At 39.6% G+C, this 27,404-nt stretch overlaps 1 protein-coding gene across 3 annotated transcripts in view; it reads right to left on the bottom strand.

The window, feature by feature from the left end:
* Positions 1 to 27,404, bottom strand: part of ANKRD28 (ankyrin repeat domain 28) — a gene marked incomplete at its 3' end in the record, with an annotated part of 90,743 nt that overhangs the window by 25,921 nt on the left and 37,418 nt on the right. For all 3 annotated transcript variants that reach the window (XM_081164403.1, XM_081164404.1, XM_081164402.1), the window contains exons 3-8: positions 11,752 to 11,830; positions 9,788 to 9,858; positions 7,066 to 7,266; positions 6,206 to 6,293; positions 2,605 to 2,747; positions 1,388 to 1,600 (exon numbers count right to left, since the gene is read on the bottom strand). In XM_081164403.1, coding sequence (XP_081020529.1) covers positions 1,388 to 1,600; positions 2,605 to 2,747; positions 6,206 to 6,293; positions 7,066 to 7,266; positions 9,788 to 9,858; positions 11,752 to 11,830 — 795 coding nt within the window. The remainder of the gene's footprint in view (positions 1 to 1,387; positions 1,601 to 2,604; positions 2,748 to 6,205; positions 6,294 to 7,065; positions 7,267 to 9,787; positions 9,859 to 11,751; positions 11,831 to 27,404) is intronic.

Raw genomic sequence — 27,404 nt, 5'->3', positions numbered from 1 at the left:
GTAAATATTTGCATTATAACTGCACACAACAACACAGTGAGGCCCACTCCGAACTGTATGTTCAGGGCACTTGCTGTTTATACAACAATGACAGCAGACAATCTTTATCACCTAGCACCTTAGCCACACCCCCAAGCAAGGATGCCAGAATAGTCAAAGCAAGCTTTTCATTGTACACCTAAGGCACCCAAATCTGTTACACACAAATATTGCACCTGCGTCACCTGACACGTTGGTGTTGACCAGAAACCCACCAGCAATTCATTGCAAATCAGAAGCAATGCTCAACGGAACTATTCCATTCTGGAGGATACTGTATATTTTATATGCAACCATTCCCCTACAATCACATCTTAGAAGTAGGTCAACCTTAATGCATGAGGTAATTCCGATTTTTTGCTGAACTGCGACAAAGCATTTATAATCTGCAGCCATGATTAGCTATGCAAACATGAACAGAACGGTCAGAAAAAGAAACGTTTTCATACATTTAATATAGACAATGTGATAATAAAATACAAAGATAAAAATTCTGATTATTTAAAATACTGCATATACTAGCATTTCAAATGGTAAACTGCTTTGAGAGAATTGGCAGAAAGACAGCACACAAACAAAGTTAAACACGTAAGTAAATAAGCAAGCAAGCAAACAAACAAACTGGCATTCATCCCATTTCAATATTCAGAGAGTAATGTATTTTTCTCTTCCCCATCTCAAGAGAATGGGGATTGGGGGACAATTGTGGAACAAAGAATGGTAAAATATATTGCCAGCACTCTTTAGTTTTGGCTTACATTTCTATGTATCTATCGATCATCATTACAAAGTAAAACACAGGCCATTTCAATGAATTATTTTGTGTTATATGTGTGTGGGGGGGGGTTCTTTATCTGAGCAATATGCTCAGATGCACATTTTAAAAAATGTTCAGCTTTGTCTAACGTTATTTTTCATAAATTTCCAATAGTCAGTTGGAAGCTCTCTGAATTATTAAACTTTCTTCTTAGTCCGTTTTGTGTGACCTGTGTGAGTGGTTCTCAAACGTTTTGGATCAAGTACAAACCATATCTACTTTGTTTTCACTGAGTGAACCACAATTACATGGGTGATTCTGTGGACAACTTGATCAAGTAGGGGGATTCCTCAGAGCCCCTTGGCAAAAAGTAGGCTTTAGAAAGTATCCTGGAAACCAATGAACCATAATCCTACAAGCTCTCCCACTTATTCACACAGTAAAATGCATCGAGCCATGCGTTTGTTGAATATTAACAGTGTGCATATTATTTTATATTGCGTTTTAGGACGACGTGCATATTGATAATGCCAATAAAATGTTCATAAATATTGTTACAGCATTTAAAATTCACCTTTCAGATCATTTTACCTTCATATTCACATCTGCGCCATTACAAACCAGAAGTTCTAAACACAATGCTCCATGGGTCGATGCAGCAGCGAAGTGTAAAGGTGTAAATCCCTTCTCATTCATTTGATTTACATTAGCACCAGAGTCTATCAGTTCATTTACCACAACATCTTGTCCATTGAAGCAAGCGACATGAAGAGGTGTATTTCCATATGCATTTGGTTCGTTCATCTGTAGGGGAAAATATTACGGGGGAGTCTTTCAAATGTTAAGTCCTTAGGCTACTTTTAGTCCATCACAATAATAATTTATATTCAGCAAATGTTATGAACAATACACTTGTTCAATAAAAATGACAATTATTCATTGAATCTGAATCAAAGTGGACCATGGTCCAGTACCAGAAAATGCACTTTACAAACAAATAGACACAAGTTTAATTCCAATGGAAAGGACCTCAGATTTGCAGAACAGAGGAAGGCTGCAGCTAAGTGAAGCAGACCACACTAGGCTACATGGAACAATGGTATATGATTCATTAGAAACCTTCAGATTTTCAATTATTAGTTACAAGAGTTTAGCTCTAATTGACATGTGATTACCCTTTCTTCCATCATGAAAATATAATACAATCAGTAAATCTGTAAAGTACTCTTCCAGAGTTCTGATTATCCTAGGCAAGTTGTAAAGCTATAAATATATGGATGCATACAAGGCTGCAACAATGCAGAAATTAAGATTATTTTGTCACCTTCCTAATCCCTTCCCTGCTGTGTTATTGCTCTTTCATAGGCTGCCTGTTTTATACTAAGATGGTCTACAAGAAGGAAAGGCCTGTAATTAAAAAAATTAATTGTGCAGTGGTACCTCGGGTTAAGTACTTAATTCGTTCCAGAGGTCCATTCTTAACCTGAAACTGGTCTTAACTTGAAGCACCACTTTAGCTAATGGGGCCTCCTGCTACAGCTGCGCTGCCGCTGCACGATTTCTGTTCTCATCCTGAAGCAAAGTTCTTAACCCGAGGTACTATTTCTGGGTTAGCGGAGTCTGTAACCTGAAGCGTATGTAACCTGAGGTACCACTGTATAAAGAACACTAGCTATTCCAGAACCATCCTTTTAGAACAGACTAGATATTATGCCAGTACATACTACATACAATTCCTCAAAACCTGTATTCATGTCTTAACAATGTACAAAATAACGAGAAACAATTTAGAGTCATCTCTTACTCACATCAACTCCAAGATCCAGAAGATACTTGACTACACTAATCATTCCACTGGAAGCTGCAGCGTGTAGTGGTGTGTATGATTTTTTATCTTTACATGTAACTTCAGCACCATTGGCTACTAGCAGTTTCACTACATCAATATGACCTGAAAAAAATGAATAATTATATTATTTATTATACTGCAAGCTTTTAACTGGGGCAGAGTTAAGTCACATGTTTGAGATTATTGTGGTGTTATGATGACTGATAATAGATGAACACATTCAAGATTGCCCTTCTTTTTAACAGTGAGTTGCGGGTCTTATTCATTAAATTTTAAAAGTGAAATCCAGTACTTTTGATCTACCAGACCCATCAGCTAATGTAAGTGAGGGGTGGCATTTTTTTCTTATTCTCCTTTTTGCAGCTCCCTTGCTCCCAAGTAGCTTGGTTCAACAGAAAGAGTGTACAGGTCCTGAGACCGATGGTGCGGTTTGGATTTAATCTGAACAAGAAGTGCTTGACTGTAGTAAACCAAAGGAGGGGCCACTGGTGCAACGAGCACTGGCCCCTGCACACACCAGCCACAATTGGAAGGTTGCAATTGCCACACTTAATGCAAGCAACACCTCTGATTTGATTGTTAGCCATTCCTTGTGACTTGTATGTCATCCACGTAGTATATACTGCCTTGATTTGCTTTAATGAGACACCCTGTCTACATTTTGTGAGAGGTCCAAGTGTAGCTGCCTTCAGAAAGGACAAGACCATGCCACTAAAAGCAACATATTAATGTTGCAGATATCTTTGCCATTTTAAGTCCTGTGGTGATCTAAAACAACTCAGGCTGCCCCAGGAAAACTTACCCGTGTCTTTTGTTATGAGCTCACTGTTCAGCCCAGGGTTTGTGAAAATTGATGTACACTGATAAATTATTCCTACAACTGGATCCACATTGCACCCAGAGATTGTTCAGCTTTTTCATATCTCCCTAGAAGTCTGCTCCATGCTGCTATTCTCCAGACATCATACCGCTGTGGTAAGTTCGCTTCTTTCTGATTTTTTGCTAGATCCCTTCCTTGTCCTTTTTCTCTCTCCTTCCCCCACCCCATCTTGAAACACACTTGTCTATTTTCTTCTCAGAAATGGACTAGTCAAAACTCCTGTGCAGAGAGGCACTAGGCTAAAAGAGTTCAATGGAAGCCAAATAAAAATTTAAAGAGGAACAACTTCAGGAGGGGTTAAAGCAACTTAACTTATTATTATTATTATTATTATTATTTTCATTTAATATACAATCTTTACAACAAAAGACTTCACATCCAAAATAAAATCATATATGGCAAAACCTTGAGTCTCATGTTTTAATTTGTACTAATCTCTTCTCATATTTCTTTACTTTAGCATTCCTTAATATTTGTCTCCTTATTTTAATTCCTTGTTTTCTATCTCTTAAATCCAATCTATATCTTTAACATTTTTTCATTTAAAATACCCTCATCCCCCCCCCAGACCCATTACTTCCCTCCACCCATGTGCGATCTTCTTTACACACATTATTTTTGTTTATTGTTGGGTTACTCACTATTTATATTTATTGTTCCATCTTTATTATGATATTATCATATCTCCTTGCGCCCTCTAAGCTATTGCATATTAATTTTTAGTCTCCAAAACCAACTCTTTTCACGTAAACCTTTATGCATTCCCACTCTTTATTAATTTTTTGATTAGGACAACCTCTAACTGATGCTGTTAACCTTGCCATTTCCGCAAATTCGTAAATTTTGGCTCTCCATTCTAGTAATTCTGGTATTTTGTCTGTTTTCCAATTTTTCGCCACTAGAATTCTGGGATATCGCTCATTACTTTGGGATATCGCTCATTACTTTGGGATATCGCTCATTACTAAGCTCAGCAGAAATGCCTCTTTTTTTAGAGATTAAACTCCTGAGTATCTTTTTGAGCTCTTCATGTACCATAATCCAGAATTGTTTGACCACCTTACACTCCCACCACATATGATACATTGGAGATGTAAATCAGAGGTGGGTACAATGTAAGCAACTTAACTTTCTGAAGCTCCCTAATTTTTCAAGGATTGTGGTGGGTAAGGTGGTCTCATGGTTTGGGACAGGGGCAGCCCAACTAATTTTACTGCCTGCGGTGAAGCAGCGTATGCTACCCGCCCCCATTAAGTCAAAGTGCATTGTACTCAAGGCCCATCAAGTTCTGTTGACACCTCTCTTTGGCCTTCTTCTTCCCTATCTCTACAACAGTAACTAAACATACAGTCCAGACAACACCCGAGTTGCCTGAGGCAACTGCCTCGCTCTGCCTAAAAGCAGTCAGCTCTACTAACATAGGGTGAGTGGTTATGTAGTATAATCCCGTTTTACTTTGCCTGTATGTTTCTGTGAAGGCACTTCAAACCACAAAGCTATTCATTTACTTTTAAACCATTCTATTCTTACCGCTAGCTCCTCTGAAAGGACAGTAATTATAAATTCCCTGAAGTAAGCAAGGTATTTGTAGCAAATGCAATTTGATCTGTAGCATGAAACCATCTCTGGTAAAGATCTGTTCTGTGAATGTTCTGGGTTCATGTGCATGTATGTATGGTCATAAAGGCAGAATTTGTTGCACTCTGCACCACCTTCTATGGTGTTCTGGAGGGTTGCCCAACTCTTTGGAACAGAGTGTGGGGTCACAGGGGGCTGGAGCAGAAAGTGGAGTCAGTGAAAATCACCACCCTTGTATTAGCAGACACCTTGACTAGATCAAAAGCCATTCCACAGCTCTGATTGTCTTTCTATACTTCATCTCATACTTTCTTCAATATCTCAGAAATGTCCCTATGCTATTTAGTAACATTTGTTGTTGTTTAGTCGTTTAGTCGTGTCCGACTCTTCGTGACCCCATGGACCATATAATAATAATAATAATTTATTATTTATACCCCGCCATCTGGCTGAGTTTCCCCAGCCACTCTGGGCGGCTCCCAATCAGTGTTGAAAACAGTACAGCGTTACATATTAAAAACTTCCCTGAACAGGGCTGCCTTAAGATGTCTTCTGAATGTCAGGTAATTATTTATCTTTTTGACATCTGATGGGTAACATAGTAACATAGACATGTTTAATGAATACTTTGATCAATCACAAATTAATTAAAAAGAATTTAGTTAATTAATTGTTCTTTAGTTGGTGGAGAGTCCCAAACAATTCAATAATGCTTGTCTCTTTCAGAGAAAATAATTTCTTTTTAGTACCATTAGGTGATCTTTTACATGTGAAAGATCCACAATGAACATGCTAGATGCATTTCTAACATTAGATGGGATTCATCCAGGAGAAAAGACCACCATAACCTTAAGCCAGACATAGTGATACAAAATTGAGACAAGGCTGGTGGAAAGATCAGTCTCTTATCCACACCAAACAAGGACTGCACTGGATGCTCTGTGTTCATATGTGCATTCAAACAGCCTATGAGATTCCTGATCCAGGAAGGAAACAGCATGCAGAAGCCTGTTTTAAGAACAAAACCCTGAAACAAAGAAATCAGGCATGAATAAATTCCTGCCGGAAGTCAAGTACGGAAGAACAAAGTGCTTTTACATACCCATATAAGCTGCCCAGTGAATTGCTCGTCTGTCTTTCTTGTCAAAGGCATTGATATTGGCACCTCTAGACAATAATAAACTGACCATCTAAAATGAAGATAAGTTATATTAATATACATAAATATTTATATTAATTTAAAGCATAATCATAGTTGAATAAAGTTAATGCCTGCAACAGCACTTAAAACTAAAATGCATCTACATTGAGGGAGAAAGTTACGGATAAGCTATGTGATCACTGCAGGATTAAAATAACCAAAATAAATAAGCTTCAATCAGTTTAGTTAGCTATTTGGATTTTCACTAGAACAACTTTTCAAAAACTGTATTAAAAGTCACTATTGAAGTAGTTTTTGCAACCCTGAAAAAGGAGAAGAATTAGGTGTGTCATCAAAAACTTGATTCTGATGGTTATGTATTACATTAATAACTGACTATTACCAATGAACATTTTGCTACAGTACATATGATGGAGACTAAAAGGCTTTAATTGGTTTGTAACTATAACGTATGTCTTCCCTTAATCAACATTAAACAGTTTCAAGTAGAAAGAAAGTCATGAAGGCACATGACAAAGGAACCTTGCTCTAGCTAAGTAGGTTTGGATTTTGACTGCCTGATAGCCACGTTTACTACCCTGAGTTCCACAATGCAAGAAAGGCAGGATAAACATATCATTTTAAATTAAAGAAGGAAACATTTCTTTCCATACTATAAATAAAAAGAACAGTATTTCCGCAAGGCTAAAGTAAGCATGTTGCAGTTTTCTTTGCATGTAGCACTGGGATTAGGTAAACAGACCCCCGTTTGTGGAGGGACAGCTGGCTTGGGGGAGTCAAATATAAGAAGTCATCTGTACCTCAACATGTCCACTGAAGGCTGCATGATGTAATGCCGTTCTACCAGCACGGTCTGACACATTTACATTGCTGAGAAGTGGCACCAAGGCTTCTGCACACTTGACAGCTTTATTTGCAGCTGCTATGTGTAGGGGTGTTTGCCAATTTTTGTCACGGGCGTTGACATCTGCTGAATGCTTCAACAACACCTGCACAGCATCCTATAAATAATAAAACACACACTCTTCCAATAAATAAAAAAGATTAGCAAAGTAATCTCCCAATTTTGTTTCCTTTGCAGCTTATCTTAACTCCCCACCCCAATAACCTGCCTCCCACTTCAATTACCCAAGTATTCTTCCTATGGACAAAAATCAAAACTGGCATTTAAAATTCTTATATACTCTGCAACCAAGTGTCCAAAGCATGTGATCAAATATCTATTCAAAGGCTTATAAAAGGTTTAATGAACGCCTTTCCGCAAGCAACAGGTGACTGGGTGTGACAGCTTCCATACCAAGTTCCCCCTATATTTGTCTCCACTTCCTTGCCAGCACCAGCAGGGAAGGAAGAGTTGTCCTTTTGGACAGGCAGGAAAATTCTTTCTAGTATTCATAAAATTAGCATTGATTATTGTTCCCATTGATTGAGGGATTTAGAAGGTTGTGGGGTCCTGTGTTTTTTAAGTTGCAAGATTGTTTAGTGAGAGTGGGCAATATAATAATATGTTTGGGTATGAAGTCAAGTGAAAGTGAGTTCTCTCCTCATGCCCTCTTTTGTATCGTCCCCCCCCCCTACAAAGTATAACTTTTTTTGAGTCCCTTCTACAAACTAATGAGAAAGCAACGATAATTAATGTTTACAAATGTGTTTTATTTTCTGGCTATACTGCCCTCTACTTTCTCCTTTTCTAAAATCTATATATGCTGCGCTTTTTCATTTATAAATTACAAAATGCGTAGCCCAGCTTTCCACATAAATTTTTAAGTGGTCAAGGTAGCTAAAACCATAAAACACAAAAATAATAGCCAGGTTCGAACCCCTGATAATATGTGTTTATAATAAAAATAATAAAATATAAAATGAGCATCTGCAACCATGTACATTTCCCTATGGGAACCGTGGCTGGTTCACTGGTCATCAAGGCAGTACCTGTGTGGGACTGAGGTTGGAATACTTTATCTGCCCAACTGCAGGTAAATCAGTGGGATTTACTGAGTGGATATGTAAAGGATTGCACTGTGAATTTTGGTTACACAGGGTAGAACGAAGGGCTCTTTGTACCTAGACACACTCCTCTTATTATTTCATACAATGAAACCTGGGTCAGCAGTCCTAAGTGTCATCTGAAACCAATATAACACCAAGTAAAGCCTAAACTGATCAAACTTTATCTGATATTCAGAGGAAATACAGCCATGAGTTTCCCAGGAATGTTTTCGCTTCAGAACTTTTTCTCTTAGAAATAATGCGTGCATAATAAATAATATTTTTAAAAAATCAAAACAGGAGGCATTATGTATGTATTTTGCATTCTGTCCTTTTGTGTGCCCTTGGCAAAAGCAGTTTAGGAGGCATTTGACTGCAATGATGTCCCAGCACTAAAGGTGCACCTTTAGTGCAAAAATTGGCAGAATATTATTTTATTAATTTATGAATCCCCAAGGCGATTTACAGTCATACAATGAAAACAATTAAAAAAACCAACTACATATGGGTTTAATAAAAATATATACAAACATCTAGGACAGAGGCCTTTTGAAAAGTTTTTTTCATCTAGCTGGAAAAGCTTGGCGCAAAAAAAAATAATCCACTGAAAGTACCAACAGTGGATTCTTATGTCCATAAGAATCATAGTCATTTTATGAATGTTTGTCACAGATCCTCGGGGAGCCTTTGTAGGTTCCCTCTCTTTCCACCTTTAAGCAAGAAAAAAGCTCCGGAATAAAGACATGATGTGCATGTGGATTGTTCCCTTGGCCAAGCTCTGAGAAAAATCCATGTTCCTGTTCCAGCAGATTTTGACTACAAGCAGCTTCTCTCCTGCCACCAACTGAGCTATTAATCCTCTGGGAGGCTAGCTCTGAGCACCCATATGCTGCCTTCAGCTGGTGACATGGCAAGTAGGATGGGAGGGGAAACAAAGACAACAGTCAAATGTAAAGGTACACGTGCACTGATGGGCAGACAAGATGGCTTGAGGAGGGAACAAGGAGCTCATGGCAACCACCAGAGTTGGAGGGGAAGCTGAGAAGCATCGGCAACACTGAAGAGCCTCAAGCTTGTTTCATTTTAGTTCTGAATTCTTCCCCATTTCAGGACACAACAGTTTTCAACTGAACTTGATCAAATAACTGCTTGCAAAAATTGTGTAAAAGTTTGGGTGGCAAAGAGCAACAGGAGCACCTGGGTATGTTGGGAAGCAAAGCACTACCTGGTTGCTACAACCACAGCAACCAGCAACTCTATTTCCACTGAATTCCTCCAGTCCTCACATGGGTCTGGGAAGCAATGAAAATGAAGACAACAGGCAACTAGAGCTGAATAGTGCTTTGCATTATGCTGCCCTATAAAAGTGCTTTTTAAAACCTGCAGGAGAAAAAGAGAACAAAAAGTGGTGCCGGGGTGGCAGAGTTTATGGGTCCTTATATTTCTGCCTCAAAGTCTAGTACTAACAGTGTCACTGTCTGCAGGATTCTTTTGCAATAAAATGTACTGAAGAGTTTTAAAGCAAACCCATACCTCACTACATGATGCAACAGCTCTGTGTAAAGGAGTCAACCATTTGCTGTCTTTGGCATTAACTCTAGCTCCTGCAAATGGGGGTGGGGGAAATACAAAAAAGGATTATTATTTGATACAAATTCAAATATCTAAATGACCATTAAAGATTCAGAAAAATAACATTAAAATATTCCTGCAGAGTAAATACAGACTGAGTGTAAACAAAATGTTTTTGCATATTGCAGTTTTTTTGTTTCTCCCTGACAATGACCAGAATTTTTATTTGTCCACCAGCCAGTTTCCTGAATTGTTCAGTACTGAAAGTAGTAACATAAAGCAGTAAATAAGCCTGTATGCTTGTTATCCCTACCTATTCAGTTTCCCTGACTAGATGGGAAAATTATTTCCTTTAATCCAGTTGTTTTTCTTTGATGATTGAGGATTAGCTCTATATTAAAACAGCATACTGTATATACCCAGCTAATTGACAGTATTTCATGCCTGTTCATTAAATACTCAGGAATGCAGCACTTGTAGTCCCAAAGCAATACTATCAAACAAAAACCAAAGATTAAAGATGCAATTCTATGTATGTATATCTGGAAATAAGCCCCACTGAACACAATAGGACTTGCCTCTAAGTAAACATGCATAGCATTACACTGTAAGCAAACTAGAAGACAGGAATTTTAGAGGAAGAATTGTAAGTTGTTTGGCTTTACCTTCTCCCACATTAAAACATTCTATGCCTATGAAGGAGAGACTAGCAGCAGCATCAATGTCAATTCCCACCAAGTCTAATCTTTAACAGAAATATACACATACTAATTTCAGCATTTACAACATTAAAATGAAAGTAGTACTCAGTGTCCCAGAGTATAAATTACATTATCAGAAAAACCTCTGGGAACTAGTTAATGGACTGCCTGCATAACACTAGAACAGATGCATGCATTAATCTTACGCTAACATTTAGAGATGAAATGGCAGGTCTGTTAAAGAAAATATACTAGAGGTGGCCTGAGAAGGAAAAAAAGGAGCAAAACTGTTTCCTTGGGTATTTGTTCCAAGAAAGGCACCATCCTTTTCCACATTATCATACTACTCAAACTTGAATATAATAACAATTTGCACCAGATGAAGTGGAACAGAAAAAAGGGGAAACACTTTTTTAAAAAGGAAAACAGGAAGCTGCCATATCAGATTATTTGTCAATCTAGCCCAATACTGTCTACCTTGACTGGCAAGAAGTCTTCCAGGTCTCAGATGGAGAGGTGTTGCCTAGCAGCTATCTGATTCTTTTAACTTTAAACTCTAGATATTCAGCCTGACATCTACATTCAACACATGTGCTCTACCCCTGAGCTATAACCCCTCTCCTAAGCAGCTTACTTATCAGTGAAACATCGAAGACAAACAGGAGTAAACTTCCCTGGCACGTATTGCTCAATTGTGCCAGCATTACCTCAGTTCCCTTCAACTGAACTGATGTTTAGCAAGCTTTCATTTATGCAATAATAGAAAATACTGAAAGTTGCCTCCATGACTGGCGTTCATGTAATTTCAAATTTCAATTTCAACAAATGTTCACAAATAGGCATGGCCTAGCCTTCCTAAAAACATATTAGCAACAGAGAAACAATCTGTTTTCCATAATAGTATATCTTCTATTTAGTTCATATGTAAAATTAGCAACAAAACTAATGATTTAAATAAAACAAAACTGGAAATTTGGTAGCTACACTATTTTTTTTTTAATATAGAAGCAGTATTTAAATAGTATGCAATACTTTTAATAATTCTACTGTTATTCACAACAAAACAAAAATGGATGACCAAAACTTTAGTTTTGTGTGTACATTAAACACCTGAAAGGTCAAATTCAATAAATGGATTGTTCATATCTCTTATCACATTTGCAGAACCTGTAAAATGATTGTTTCAGTCACACATCTTGTCCATAACCAAGAAAAGCACCATACCAGATAAAATAAGTAGCTCAATAATTTCTGCATCTCCCAGATACGCAGCAGCATGTAAAGGGGTCCGCTTTTCATTATCCTGTTGCAAGAGGAGGAAAGATTTAATAAATAATAACAAGTGGTAGAAGCATTCCCTACAAATTAATTAAAAATAATGGTGTAAAGCAGCAGTCAGCAACCTGGGCTGGATCTACACACATCAAAGAAGTGTTTCAGTTAAACACGTTGCAAACTTTGTATGAAAAATCGGGTAAGCAAAAACAGAACTCCACAGCGTGGAGTGTTACAGTGTTAGAATGCATAAACAACACATATACTGTAAAGCGTTTTTTCTTTGCCAATGTAGCTGAGTCCCTGGTGTCCACAAAGGCTTTAATTGGTGCCCATGGGCAGGTGTCCTAGATTTTGAGTTTTCATTTTAAAAAAGGATTTAGCCCTCCTAGAAATGAAGTTATGGGCCAAAATGTACAGGTATCTTCTAATCAATTTCTGAGAAATGTGTGTGTGTGTGTTGCAGCCACCTTGTATATTTTCCTGATACTGAGAAATGTTCCCTGTTGCTATTAGATAGCAACAGCATCAAAGTGTGAATGTAAAATCAATATTGTATAATGGTGTGATCTCTATGATCCTGAGCCGGAGGTCCTAGCTGACTTCCCATTGTAAGCATAAAGTTGTTGGGAGTGGCTATCTAATCTTGTTATATGATATTCCCCATGGCAGCCGTTTTGTGTTATTCCACCCCTCATGGCAAGTATTTTGTGGCTAGCATCAGCAGCACTCTCTCAAAATTCAACATGTGCCCAGTGGTCCATAAAGGTTGGTAATCACTAGTGTAAAGCTCTTTTTCAAGTACTGTATTTTATATTTTTAAGAAACACAGTTAACACCGTAGCAATGTTAAACATCTTAGGTGATGAGTACAAATGTCCATTCCATAATCAAGAACATTTAATGTAGATTAGCAGCCAATCAAAATACTCTATTCTCCCTTTTATAAACCACAAGTATGGATTTCCAGTTAATGCTTACCAATAGAATTGGAAAGCCCTTCATGAGAGGATGGAGCAAGGCTACCAGTTACAAGCAAATTAATTAAAGAGCAAAATAAATATTTGTTTGATTATTATTTTTTAGGTTTCACTTATAGTACAACCCTATATCTAGACAGAAGTAAACACTACTGAACTGAATGGAACTTTCTCCCACGTTAGGGTGTAGAACAGCAGTCTTAGTGCAATTCAAATGCTAGATATTGAAACAAGCCCCAAAATTTATTTTTACTGGAATACTTGTAAATATATTAAGTCATGCCCACTCAATAGCATACCATTTTTTAACTATTAAGAAAAAAATGAAGAACTATTAATACTTCATTTTACTCATTTCAGCATGCTAGAAGAGCTGTGGGTGCATATGTACTCCCTAAGGACTGTCACATCATTAAAAAAGTATGATTTATTTGTTTTCACCAGTATTGTATGCATTCCAGTTGCTGAATTTGACTTGTATTTTGTCCATTCATTATATACGTCTACTCAAAGTACCAGATTTTTTGCTCTATAAGACGCACCAGACCACAAGACGCACCTAGTTTTTGGAGGAGGAAAACAAGAAAAAAAATATTATGAATCTCAAAAGCCAGAACAGCAAGAGGGATCGCTGCGCAGTGAAAGCAGCAATCCCTCTCGCTGTTCTGGCTTCTGGGATAGGTGTGCAGCCTGCATTAGCTCCATAAGACGCACACACAATTTCCCCTTACTTTTTAGGCGGGAGAAAGTGAGTCTTATAGAGCAAAAAATACGGTAAGTCTCACTGAGTTCAATTGGGCTTAATCTTAGGAAGGTGGATACAGGATTACAGCCTAATTAATTTTATGAAAATACATTTCTAAAACTGGAAAATAGTCCATATAGGAATATAGTAATAAAAATGATACACCTCACATCACTGCCTCGAACTGTAATGTGTTGTTACAGTGGTACCTCGGGTTAAGTACTTAATTCGTTCCGGAGGTCCGTACTTAACCTGAAACTGTTCTTAACCTGAAGCACCACTTTAGCTAATGGGGCCTCCTGCTGCTGCCGCGCCGATGGAGCATGATTTCTGTTCTCATCCTGAAGCAAAGTTCTTAACCTGAAGCACTATTTCTGGGTTAGCGGAGTCTGTAACCTGAAGCGTATGTAACCCGAGGTACCACTGTACTTCCGAATATGCAAACAGCTCTTTGAATGTTCCTTCCCAATTACAGTAATATTGCTTAAACCACTTTGCTGATTTGGATATTAGAACAAACTGTGGTGTGAAGAAATCAGGAAAAGTGTGAGAGACGGAAGTTAAGCTTTCTCCTGATGTTCTAAACTGTAGTGTGGAGGACTGGGGAAAATGGTTTCAGTTTTCACAAACCAGAAAATGGAAGGCAGACATAAATGAAAAGAAGCTTCACAACAATTCCATGTGTTGTTTCCTGAATTCTGTATGCATGCATCTTCCAATATAAGTCAATTTATTTCACAAAGCGCAGATGAGAAACAAGAAAACCCAAGGCTACGTGCTAGAGGCCTTGACACTATATTGAATGATGCTTTGTAAATTCCTAGTTTCTTCCTAAGAATGTCACTGTTTACTAATCCAGACAAATGTTATTATTAGCATTAGTATTTTCAATGAGCTCTTTGGTGAAAATGCTCCAAGCCCGGCTTTAAAAAATCACTAATAAGAGTCCCTGCCCTCAGGCTTACACTCTTCAAAAGACATGAAATAAAAGAAATATGGAGGGGGGAGCAGGGGGCAAGCTACACTCAGGCACTAGGTCTACACTACAAGTCTAGCAACCAGATGAAATGAAAAGTTAAAGGAGAAAGGACTTGCTAGTCTCTCAACAAAACAGATGGAGTGACCCTGTTTCCCCAAATCCCCTTCTGCTGCAGCCTAACAGAATGCAGTACTATCCTCACTAACTTTTACTATCTTACCGTGGATCTAGGAGTTTCACAGCAGAATAAATATCTTTTAACAACATTGTTTTAAAACACTACTTTAAAAGATATTTCACTTCATCACTCTTAAAATACTGGACACAAACACAGCAAGCCAGGCAAGTATTCTTATTCATATTCTGTTGTATGATCTTCCATTTATGTTTGTTTACTATCTATTTTTGTCATTCCTTCAACAGGGTTCTTACACATCATATCATCCTAGTCTCTGTCACCCAAAGGAGATAGGGCACACACATAGTTTTAATAAAGTGCAACCAATCAGGAAACCCAGGTTTGTATTGATGCAGCCAACACACGTGTTCTGCATTGCGGACCTATTAACATGTGTAATAAATGGCCACCAACTAGCACAGAAAACATCTGGTTTCTTTTTTCCATTCAATACTACTACCTCGCGAGTTATATTCTCCACAACTGCAGCAAAAACTAAACGGAATTTTGTTGTACCTTGAATAATAAAAAATCTGCCACTCTTTAAGATGCAAGGAGATTCGCTATTGTTGCGTAAGGAAGATCCACTCTCCCACTGCTTCCCCCATACAAATACCCACATTTTTTATTAAAGAAGCATCAACTCCACCTCCAAGGCATATGTTTGGGTGCAACTAGATATTTGCTATATTTTGAAAGCACCATTAGACTTGAATGGATACAACAATATTACTTTTATGCTGGTATTTATTATTTTTCACAAGTTAAACTATGTGGAAGGACACCTGCCAAAGTTCAAAGGGGGCTACTGCAAACACTCATCAGCTGATCAGAGATCAGAGTGAACTCCCTTGAATGTGTACCCTTCAAAGGTGCTGCCTCCCTTTGACTGAATGGAGCAAGCTCCTTTGAAGGAGTGCTCTCAGTGCCAATCAATGAAACTTGCTTCTTAAATTGGAGCTTTCAACATGAATCCAACAAGTCTCATTTTTTGACAGAATTACAAGCCTGGTAGATGAAGGGAACGCAGTGGATGTAGCCTACCTTGATTTCAGCAAGGCATTTGACAAGGTGCCCCATGATATTCTTGTAAAGAAGCTGGTAAAATGCGGTCTTGACTATGCTACCACTCAGTGGATTTGTAACTGGCTGACTGACCGAACCCAAAGGGTGCTCATCAATGGTTCCTCTTCATCCTGGAGAAGAGTGACTAGTGGGGTGCCACAGGGTTCTGTCTTGAGCCCGGTCTTATTCAACATCTTTATCAACGACTTGGATGATGGACTCAGGGGCATCCTGATCAAATTTGCAGATGACACCAAACTGGGAGGGGTGGCTAACACCCCAGAGGACAGGATCACACTACAAAACGACCTTGACAGATTAGAGAACTGGGCAAAAACAAACAAGATGAATTTTAACAGGGAGAAATGTAAAGTATTTCACTTGGGCAAAAAAAATGAGAGGCACAAATACAAGATGGGTGACACCTGGCTTGAGAGCAGTACATGTGAAAAGGATCTAGGAATCTTGGTTGACCACAAACTTGACATGAGCCAACAGTGTGACGCGGCAGCTAAAAAAGCCAATGCAATTCTGGGCTGCATCAATAGGAGTATAGCATCTAGATCAAGGGAAGTAATAGTGCCACTGTATTCTGCTCTGGTCAGACCTCACCTGGAGTACTGTGTTCAGTTCTGGGCACCACAATTCAAGAAGGACACTGACAAACTGGAACGTGTCCAGAGGAGGGCAACCAAAATGGTCAAAGGCCTGGAAACGATGCCTTATGAGGAACGGCTAAGGGAGCTGGGCATGTTTAGCCTGGAGAAGAGGAGGTTAAGGGGTGATATGATAGCCATGTTCAAATATATAAAAGGATGTCACATAGAGGAGGGAGAAAGGTTGTTTTCTGCTGCTCCAGAGAAGCGGACACGGAGCAATGGATCCAAACTACAAGAAAGAAGATTCCACCTAAACATTAGGAAGAACTTCCTGACAGTAAGAGCTGTTCGACAGTGGAATTTGCTGCCAAGGAGTGTGGTGGAGTCTCCTACTTTGGAGGTCTTTAAGCAGAGGCTTGACAACCATATGTCAGGAGTGCTCTGATGGTGTTTCCTGCTTGGCAGGGGGTTGGGCTCGATGGCCCTTGTGGTCTCTTCCAACTCTATGATTCTATGATTCTAAGTCCCACTCGCCAAGTTCCTTTGTGGACATGTCTGTACCTGCCCTACACCTGACATCACATTATAATGACAGGTAGGCATGACCTGTGGGGGAAAGCTTTATGGGCCAAATTAGAACCCAGACCAGGCATAATTAAGCCCATTTGTCATAGGTTCCCCTTCACTGTTGTAGACCTAAACTGTACAGGTCCAAGCAACTTTCACCCAAATATAGGAAGTTTTCAAAATTTATTAATTTCTTTCGTTACAGTTTGAATTCAACATGTTTTAACAATATGCTAGAAGTGCTAGCTTCCACAAGTCTGAATCTTCTGGAATACACTGAGCTCAAAACTGAACATGTTATGCAACTAAGCAATAAAATAAAATAAACCAAAACAGGCCCCTGCACACAAAATTCAGAGAACAAGGGCTGTCTTTTCATGCATTACAAAAGAGGTGCCTAATACCGTAAATATTAGAATCACAGCAAACAGAAGGGTGTGTGTGTGTGTTCTCTTGGCATCTCATTTGGCAAAGTGGTGCTGCACTTTTTTGTAGCTGGAAAAACAGTTGCATAGTCCCTTTATACTTTCAGTTCCAGTTCTTTCTCCTTAGCACACTGAAACTCTGAGACAATAAAATATAAGTGTTATTCAAGCTGTACTGCTAATAAAGTGTTCACATTAAAATCAAGTACAATCCTGATGGACCTAAAAATAGTTCTTGCCAAGGTTTGGGTAGATTACACACTTGATATTAGTGTCATCAACAAATCTCTTAGAAACATACAGAACCTGTTCTGTATGAGCACCTACAGTGTTCCAAGGTGTTGGAAAAGGCACTCAGATGTCTCCTAGTGAGGGAGATTGAAGCTTTATGGACCACAGTGACCTACCAGCCTTTTAATGTCTGACTAATAATAATAATAATAATAATAATAATAATAATAATAATAATAATTTATACCCTGCCCATCTGGCTGGGTTTCCCCAGCCTCTCAGGGTGGCTTCCAACAAAATATTAAAATACAATAGTCTATTAAATATTAAAAGCTTCCCTAAACAGGGCTGCCTTCAGATGTCTTCTAAAGGTCTGGTAGTTGTTTTTCTCTTTGACATCTGGTGGGAGGGCTGTGTTCTGCTATATTCTGTTTTGCTATGTTCTGCTATACAGTATTCTGTTGAAAGCTGCCCAGAGTGACTAGGGTAGATTACCGTATTTTTCTGTGTATAACATGCCCCCATGTATAAGACAACCCCTATTTTTTGGGACTGCAACAAAAAACTTGGGGGGGGGAATTGCCCAGAGTTATTGAGCTTTTTTTTGGGGGGGGGTCACCACTGCCAAACGCTCTACAGCCTGCCCGCCACTGCAAATTGCACGTAACACCGCGGCCTCTAATCGTCTGCACGCTTGCCGACAAAAGCCCACCTGCCCACTCGCCACACGCACGCCTTGCCGCTGCCGTAAATCAACATCCACAGCCAATCATCAACAGGCCTTGCCGCAGCAACCAATCACATGCCCAGTCACCACTGCCAATCTCCTGCTGGCTGCTGCCACCAATCGCCCATCCCCCCTCTGTTATCCATGCATAAGACCCACAATTTTTGCCTATTATTTATAAGGGGAAAAAATTGTCTTATACACGAAAAAATACGGTAGTCAGATGGGCAGGTACAAGTAATAAATTATTGGTGGTAGTGCTACATTTGTTATTACATAGAAAAATGTATAAACTACCTGATTAAAAAGTGTTGTGCGTAGTAAAATTGTAGATTAAAAACCCAGCTAAAATCTACAAAACTGGTTTAAACAACTATATGCAAACCAATTATATTTAAAACAAACAAAATCAGTAAAACATTTTAAACTAATACAGGTAACTAAATACTATGTCTGGGTAGGCTTGTTGATGATCAAAACTTTGTAGCAAAGGCTGCTGTCTAATGTTAACAAGCAGGGAGCTCCAAAAGCCCTGGTGCTGCCACACTAAAAGACTTCTCACAAATGTGCAATAAACATCATGTGGCACTTGTAAAAGTACAAGTTCTGAAGATCAAAGTGGTCAGATAGACATATATGAGGCAAGGTGACTGTGGTACCTGCTGTCTTGAAAGATGTGATGGCGTGGCCACGCCTAAAGAAACCAGCCATGTACCCTTTGGACTGAAATAACTATCAACCGCTCGCAAATACTCCTTCTTGGGGAAAGTAGTGGAGAGAGTCGTGGTGGGGCACCTGCAAGCATTCTTGGAAGACACATATTATTTAACCTTGTTCCAAACCATGTTTAGGCCTGGCCATGGGACCGACCTGGCCTTAGTCACCCTGATGGATGACCATTACATAGAATGGGTCCAAGGGACTGTGACATTGCTCCTGCTTCTCAGTCCCTCCCCAGCTATCAATGCTATTGGCCATGGTATCCTCTTGGACTAGCTCTGTGAGAATGAGAATTGGGGGCATTGTGTCACAGTGATTCCCATTCTACCTACAGGACAAAGTCCAGAGGACAGCACTAGGAGAGTGCTTTCCAGACCGCTGGTGGTTATACTATGAGATGCCGCAGTGCACTATTCTACCCCCAATGCTATTTAATATCTACATGAAGCTACTGGGAGCAATCATTAGGAGTTTGGGGGCACATTAACATCAGTACACTGCTGACATTCCACATAACATCTGAGTCAGGAGAGGTCATGAGGTCCCTGGACCAGTGCCTGCATGCAGTGGTGGAATGGATGAGGGAAAATAAGCTGAGCTGGAATCCTGGCAAAACAAAGGTACAGTGAGTGACTGGCTCCTGTGTCTGAGAAATTGATCAACTGTCTGCTATGGAGAGCATTTGTGCTTCCTCCAGGTAAGCAGTCTGGGAGTGCTTCAGGATGTAGCCTCAGTAGCTAAAAGTAACTTTTATCAGCAGCGACCAGTATGACAGCTATGGCTGTTCTTGGGCCAGGAAAACTTGACACAGCACTTCAAACACTGGTGACTTCAAGACTGAATTACTTCAGTGCACTCTATGCAGGGCTTCCCTTGCACTTGATTGGGAAGCTGCAGTCATAGCAGAATGCTGTAGCACAGTTGCTGACAGGAGTGAGAAGCTGCCTGCATGAAACACCTTATCTCAGAGATCTGCAGTGGTTGTCTATTCGCTACTGGGCCAGGTTCAAGGTGATACTATAAATATATAAAACTCTTAACTGCTTGGGATCAGTTTACCTGTCTAATCCCATAATCTGTTACAGATGCCACACAATACTCATTCCAAACTTGTAAGAAATCAATCTTTTCGTCTGGCAGCACGTACTCTGGAATTCCTTGCCCACTGACATCAGGCAGGCACCTTCACAAGCCTGCTTATAACATTTTGGCTTAGGCAAGCCTATCTAGACATGTAGAAGTTGCATGTATTTTTCTGTTTTAGCTCATGTTGATTTTAGTCATCTTTTGAATGTTTTATAACTCATTTTTAATCAATAGTTTTAATGTTTTACTTTCTATTTTTGTGAACCACTTAGAGGTTCTCTATATTACAAGCAAGCAGTATATAAAGGTAAAGGTACCCCTGCCCGTACGGGCCAGTCGTGTCCGACTCTAGGGGTGCGTGCTCATCTCGCTCTAGAGGCTGTGAGCCGGCGCCGTCCGAGGACACTTCCGGGTCACGTGGCCAGCGTGACGAAGCTGCAACTGGCAAGCCAGCACCAGCGCAGCACACGGAAACGCCGTTTACCTTCCCGCTATAAAGCGGTACCTATTTATCTACTTGCACTTTCGAACGTGCTTTCGAACTGCTAGGTGGTCAGGAGCTGGGACCGAACGACGGGAGATCACCCCGCCGCGGGGATTCGAACCGCCGACCATGCGATCGGCAAGTCCTAGGCACTGAGGTTTTACCCACAGCGCCACCCGCTTCCCTGTTAAGCAGTATATAATTTTTGCTAAATAAATAAAATTAGGCAAAGCTTCAAGTAAACTGACCCCAAGCTGTTGCCTAGATGGGCAAAGCTGGGTCAGATCTACTCTGCCCAGCTACTCCACCTAATTCTTGGTAATGCACATTTAAGACTGCTTTCTAATCCACAATCAAATCACTATATGAACTGATCTGGGACTAGAAGGCGGCACCATACAACTGGAAGGCTTAGTGATAGAATAACCAGGGAGCTAAGGTAAGGGCTAAAGGAAAACCGAAAAGGGGAGTCCTGCCAGAAGCTATTCCCTTCACCACATGCCATATCTTCCATTGCTCATGATCACTCTTACCCCAGGACCACTCATTTCTCCCAGCTCTGAAATCATGACTACTTGGGCATACAGATACCCCACAAACATACTCCTCACTTTAGCGGCAATAAAATATCTAATTACAAGCAGTAGGCAGCAGCATGGCATTAACTAAGAAAACACTGCATTAAGAACTAGGTAAAAAATATGATTAAAGTACCTGTGCTTACAGCAGTCAAAAATATTGTCTATTCGCTGGGAAATTAGCCTTCCAGTCAAACCATCTCCTGATCTTTAATGCTGTAACCAACAAGCTCTCACCTGGTCAATCCCATACATTATCCATTTCTCACCTAAGAGAAATCACAGCAATATCCTCCACCTCCACTCAGTCTCCTACTCTGAGTAGTATCACAGATACTCCCTGGACCCTGCCTCCTACCCAGGACCACAAGCTAGCAATCCACATTTCCAACAGCTGACAAGGGGCGATGCTGCCCACAAGTGATCAGTGAAAATTGACATCTGTGAAAGCTACTAATTGAAATATTATCTAAGAAGAGAATACAATTTAACAAGGCATTTTTCTTTTTTATGACATCTCTGCTTGTGTGTGGTTCCAGTTGCAAAAGAAAATTATCCACTAATCTTTTAAATAATTAATGCCTCAAAAAACAGAAAGACCAAAGCAGTATCTACTTTTGAAGTTAATTAATTTCTGCTTGGTGTTTTGCTAGATTTCCTTATTTAATTCATTTCTGATGAATGCCAACTAAAAAAAACCCTAAAAACCCTGAAACAACTCATGTACACTACAGAAGCACACCAGGGGGAAGCTATAATTGGCTCTCTGGCATATATTTCTGTGCTTTTCTTAAAAGTAAAAAAAGAAAGAAACAAATGTGTGTACTGTCAAAGGCTATAGCTTTCACAAGTACAAGAGTGGTAACATCTACACTTTTACAGAGATATGACATATACAGAGGTCTTCATTATCTCCTTAAAGTGCTTTCATATTTCAAAGCATGTCTTCTATCTAAAAACAACTGGATTCTTCTTGGAAAATTCCCTTTTACCCTGGATGCAAGGTCATAGACCAGGAGCTAAAGAGCATGAAACTAAAAAACATAGGGATCAGCTGTTCAAACCCCCATCACATAGCCTAAAGTTCTTGAATCCTGGCTCTAGTTTTCAGCTTCTTTATTACTTAAAAGGTAAAGGGACCCCTGACTGTTAAGTCCAGTTGCAGATGGCTCTGGGGTTGCAGTGCTCATCTCGCTTTACAGGCTGAGGGGGCTGACATTTGTCCGCAGACAGTTTTTCCAGGTCATGTGGCCAGCATGACTTAGCCGCTTCTGGAAAAACTAGAGCAGCGCACGGAAATGCAGTTTACCTTCCCGTCGGAGTGGTACCTATTTATCTACTTGCACTTGGACGTGCTTTCGAACTGCTATGTTGGCAGGAGCAGGGACCGAGCAACGGGAGCTCACCCTGTTGCGGGGATTCGAACCACCGACCTTCTAATTGGCAGGCCCGAGGCTCTGTGGTTTGGACCACAGCGCCACCCACGTCCCTCTCTATATTACTTAGTTGGTCATTTAAAAAACAATTATATCTGTAAGGTGAAAGTAGTTCCAAGTACAAATATAGGGAAATCAGATTTTATTGTGATATATTTGTCATTTTAAAAACTACTGTAGCTGAGGTTGCAGAAATATATCATCAAGGATAAGACCAACAATTTTTTACTATTTATTTTATTTTTAAAATTTCTATACCGCTTTATATTTTTAAGAAAAATCTCAAAGCGGTTTACAGCATATTAAATCAATAAAACAATCTGAAGAAAGTCAACTATAGAGCATACAGTCAAAGCAACATAACAGAAAACTAAAATATTATCTTAGATTTCAAAATAAAACATTACAAAGGAGGTCAACTACAGAATACATATTTAAAATAGTAGGGCTGGGTGAATCTGGGTTCCACCCCCTAGACCAGGTAGAAAGGGCCTTGCAGGGAGCGGCCTTCACACCTCACAGCCGGGCGATCAGAAGAAATGAATGTGTGTCTAACAATGGAACTGAGGGGTTTTAATATATGCTTTATTTGTTTCTGTAGCACAAAAGTAGGTAAGCATGTTCATTTCCATTCCAAAACAATTTCCAGCAAAACTACAATATCTGCACTCTCTGCAAGGTTGGGGAGATCAGATGAAAATTACACATGCCTCAGATCAGTACTATTCCACAATCTAGCTTACCATTAATTTAGACATGCCCAAGTAATACTGCAATGATAGTTACAGTGGTACCTCTGGTTATGAACTTAATTCGTTCCGGAGGTTCATTCTTAAGCTAAAACCGTTCTTATCCTGAGATGCGCTTTTGCTAATGGGGCCTCCTGCTGCGCGTGCACCTCTGACACGTGATTTCCATTCACATCCTGGGGCAAAGTTCGCAACCAGGAGCAGCTACTTCCGGGTTAGCGGAGCTCATAACCTGAAGTGTTCATAACCAGAAGTGTTCGTAACCAGAGGTACCACTGTATTTCAAAATATTGTAAGTGCTGCGCTTTCATGAATGTGAAGATTCATCTTATTGCAAGGATCCTGGGTCTTCTCAGTGATGGCTCCCCGTTTGTGGAATGGCCTTCCTGGTAAGGTGCACCTATATCCCTCACTGGCTTTCAGGGCACATGTTAAAACATTCATATTTACCCAGGCATTTGATGAGTGATAGAAAATAGCCATGGTAAATATGAAATTAATAACTTTGAGGGTATATGGTTGTTGTTTTAGATATTATAAATGTTTTAAATGGCTTTACAATATTTTAAAATACGTCAAAAAAATAATTTTATTTTAAATTGTACTGTATAGCATTTGATATTTGTTACCCCAGGATTGTTTAAAAGGGAGGGTGAGATACAAATGTAAATAAACAAGCTGAGATTCTTTGAGACAGAAAGTAATATCAGCAGAAGTCCTTGTCCTGGCAGTCCAGGAAGGAAGAGTGCAGGAGTCTCTTGGATTCACCAAGTTTTCTCCACATAGAGTTAAATCATAGCCTAGCACCATGTGTGAACTATCCCATCCTGGAAACTGGGGAGGACTCTCTCTGCCTCTAGAAAAATACTCAACTATTCACACAGAACAGTGCAAACAGCGTCCAAGACTCCCATTGTTCTAGGCGCATTTTGCGACAAGGAATTACATTAGCTCCTAACTTTCATATATATCTCAGTTTCTAACTCTTCTAAATTCAGGTAGGTAGCCATGTTGGTCTGACACAGTCAAAGAATTTTTTTTTTTTAATTGTCCAGTAGCACCTTAGAGACAAACTAAGTTTGTTCTGGGTATAGGCTTTCGTGTGCATGCTTATACTCAGAACAAACCTAAAGGTAAAGGGACCCCTGACCATTAGGTCCAGTCATGGGGCTGCGGCGTTCATCTCGCTTTATTGGCCGAGGGAGCCGGTGTACAGCTTCCGGGTCATGGCCAGCATGACTAAGCCACTTCTGGTGAACCAGAGCAGTGCACGGAAACACCGTTTACCTTCCTGCTGGAGCGGTACCTATTTATCTACTTGCACTTTGATATGCTTTCGAACTGCTAGGTGGGCAGGAGCTGGGAGCGAGCAACGGGAACTCACCCCGTCGCGGGGATTTGAACTGCCGACCTTCTGATCGGCAAGTCTGTGGTTTAACCCACAGCGCCCCGGTCTTTAATGTGCTCCTGGACAGTTTTTTTTTTATTTTAACACTTCTAAGTAAGCGCAAACTTATGTTACTAAATGGGAGGAAATGGCTCATCAGTTTGTTGGCATCTTTACATAAAAAGGAAATGAAAAATCATGTTTGTCTAGAAATATTATGTTGGTCAGTGTCTATTTTTAGAAATGTCTCTTCTGTGCTAGTGAACTACCAATGCACAATGGAGGGGCTTTGCACATGGTTCCATCCCGCTTTGTTTCTATAACTATAGAGCATGCATGGTGACTCCAAGAAAATGCAAAATAGCATGGCCTCAAGCTTAAACACAGTAAAAATTTAGAACAAAATTTTACCTCCCCAGAAACTACATCAGTGGCTGATGAGTGGACAACAATGAGTAAAATTAGGCATAAGGCAGGAAACAACTTTAACAGACTACTGTTTAACTATTATTCAACCTTAGCAGAGCACTGGATGTTTGCTACTCTTGCACAGTGACCAGGATCTAGAGAACTAGGAGGAACATCACATGCACCCAGAAGCTGACATCCCTTCCTACTTTACACCTTACCTTGTATTTTCCTTCCAGGATGCAGCTAGAAGGAAAATGCTCAACACACACCCAGTCAGGATTTATTTCACTCATAAGCAAGCTCTACAGATCCTAGCCAATGAAGTTAAGCAACTGCACTTGCTTGTGCTTTTACTGTATCTTCACCAATTATACTTGAATGTGATTCCTATGGATGTTGTCAAGTTTTATTCATAATTAGCAGGGGAGAACTCTCTTTATTCCAAAGTTTCAACTAAAACCCTGCTTACTCCAGACTAAATTAAGTTCATTGACAACCCAAACAGTGAAGAATGTAACATTTCCCCAAAACGAAAATATCACAACCCTCATCCACAAGTCTGTTTCAGACCTGGGAGTTCTAAGAGCTCCTCCTCCACAAATGGCTTGCACTATCACTATAAGCAGATAAACTTTATCAAAATTCCCCAGCATGCGTCGATCAATGAAGATCCCCAACCACAGAAGATCTGTACACACATTAGAGGACACACTCTAGGATTAGAGCTCTAGCCTACAACCATCAAGGAAGGTTTGCAGCAACTAAGCATTATAATTCATTGTAATCTGTCTGCCACCATCAATTAGCACTCCAGCATTATTTACTTTACAAAATAACACACTACTTAACATGATGAAAATCTGAAACACTTACAATACAGGCAGCCCCCCATTTATGCAAGGATTACATTTTGAGGCACTGCTCGCACCAGTGAAATCACGTATAATTTAAACCCCTTGAAAATGCCTGCAAACACCCCATTCCACCTTTTTAGTGCTGTCTTTATGACATTTCCGGGTTCAGCATGATGTATGTATACACGGTTGCACACATATGGAACACATGTAAACAGGAGGCTGCCTGTACCCCCAACTGAACAGAGGACAAATTGGGAATGGTTTGACCCTAATCATGTATTATTTTATTACACATGTTGGATCACAACTCACTCAATTCCTGTTTTGTTCATAACTTGCAGAATAAAGAAGAATACAACTAGAACAGAGCCTATCCTCACTGTAGGCTTTATTACAACCAAATCCTTGTGTCCTTTTGGAAAGCATCTTGTGCTCTGGCTCACACAAGTATAATAGAGTTACTGTACACTAGATCTTGCATTTGAAACATTGGTTTAAAATTCTAATGAGCACCCCTCTTTCAATGACATTTGATTTCAATCATTTATTTTTCATTACACATTTTCACCAGCCAACACCCATCATGACAAAAGTTACCCAGTATACAAAGAATACATTTGTTTTAAAACCACTAGTAACAACCACTAAATTCAGTGACTAATTCTAGTCAGGTTGAGATTGAACCAAGATTTCGCCAGTAAACCTATAACTATTTTCCTCATATACAGTAAGAACTTCTTTAAAAGTCATAATAAAGCATAATTTTCCCATCATATTTTGTAAAACAGCATTAAAAATAAGTTGTATGCTAAATACCTGATTAGTACTTAAAACCATATCCCTCTGGAATGTTGATAGACTAAAAGCCCAGTGTCTATCTCTACTCAGGAACAAGTCCTACTGAATTCAATGGATCTTACTCCCAGAAAATTGGAATTAGAATTACAGGCCACATTTTTCTAGCAAAAAAATCCTGCAGAATTAAACAGGTATCGCTCCTGAGTAAGCATGTATAACACTGCATTAGTCTCACACCGAGGGCTCATCTAGTCAGGCATCCTGTTTCTAACAGCAGTAAGATGATAAATCATATAACATCAGATAATTAGTATGTTCATAATAACTGCATGACTAAGGTTGCAAGGCTATGCACCCTTACTTGGGAGTAAGTCCCACTGAACTAAATGTGACACTTACAAGTGAATATACAAAAACTTGTGATGCATGTATATAATAACTGGATCATCATATATAATTATCTTAATTCTCCTAATGCCAGTTCATATGTAAGCCAAAACAGCACCACTCAGACACAAGAAAGAAGTATCAGGAGACAACAGCTCACAAAACCTTCCAATGAGCAGGTTGAGCATGCTCAGTGGGCATGGAATACTGACT

This window comes from Podarcis bocagei (assembly GCF_964188305.1).
Source record: "Podarcis bocagei genome assembly, chromosome: 12".
Taxonomy (NCBI): Eukaryota; Metazoa; Chordata; class Lepidosauria; order Squamata; family Lacertidae; genus Podarcis; species Podarcis bocagei.
Note: the sequence above shows the minus strand (reverse complement) of the source record. Positions and strands in the feature narration are given on the sequence as shown.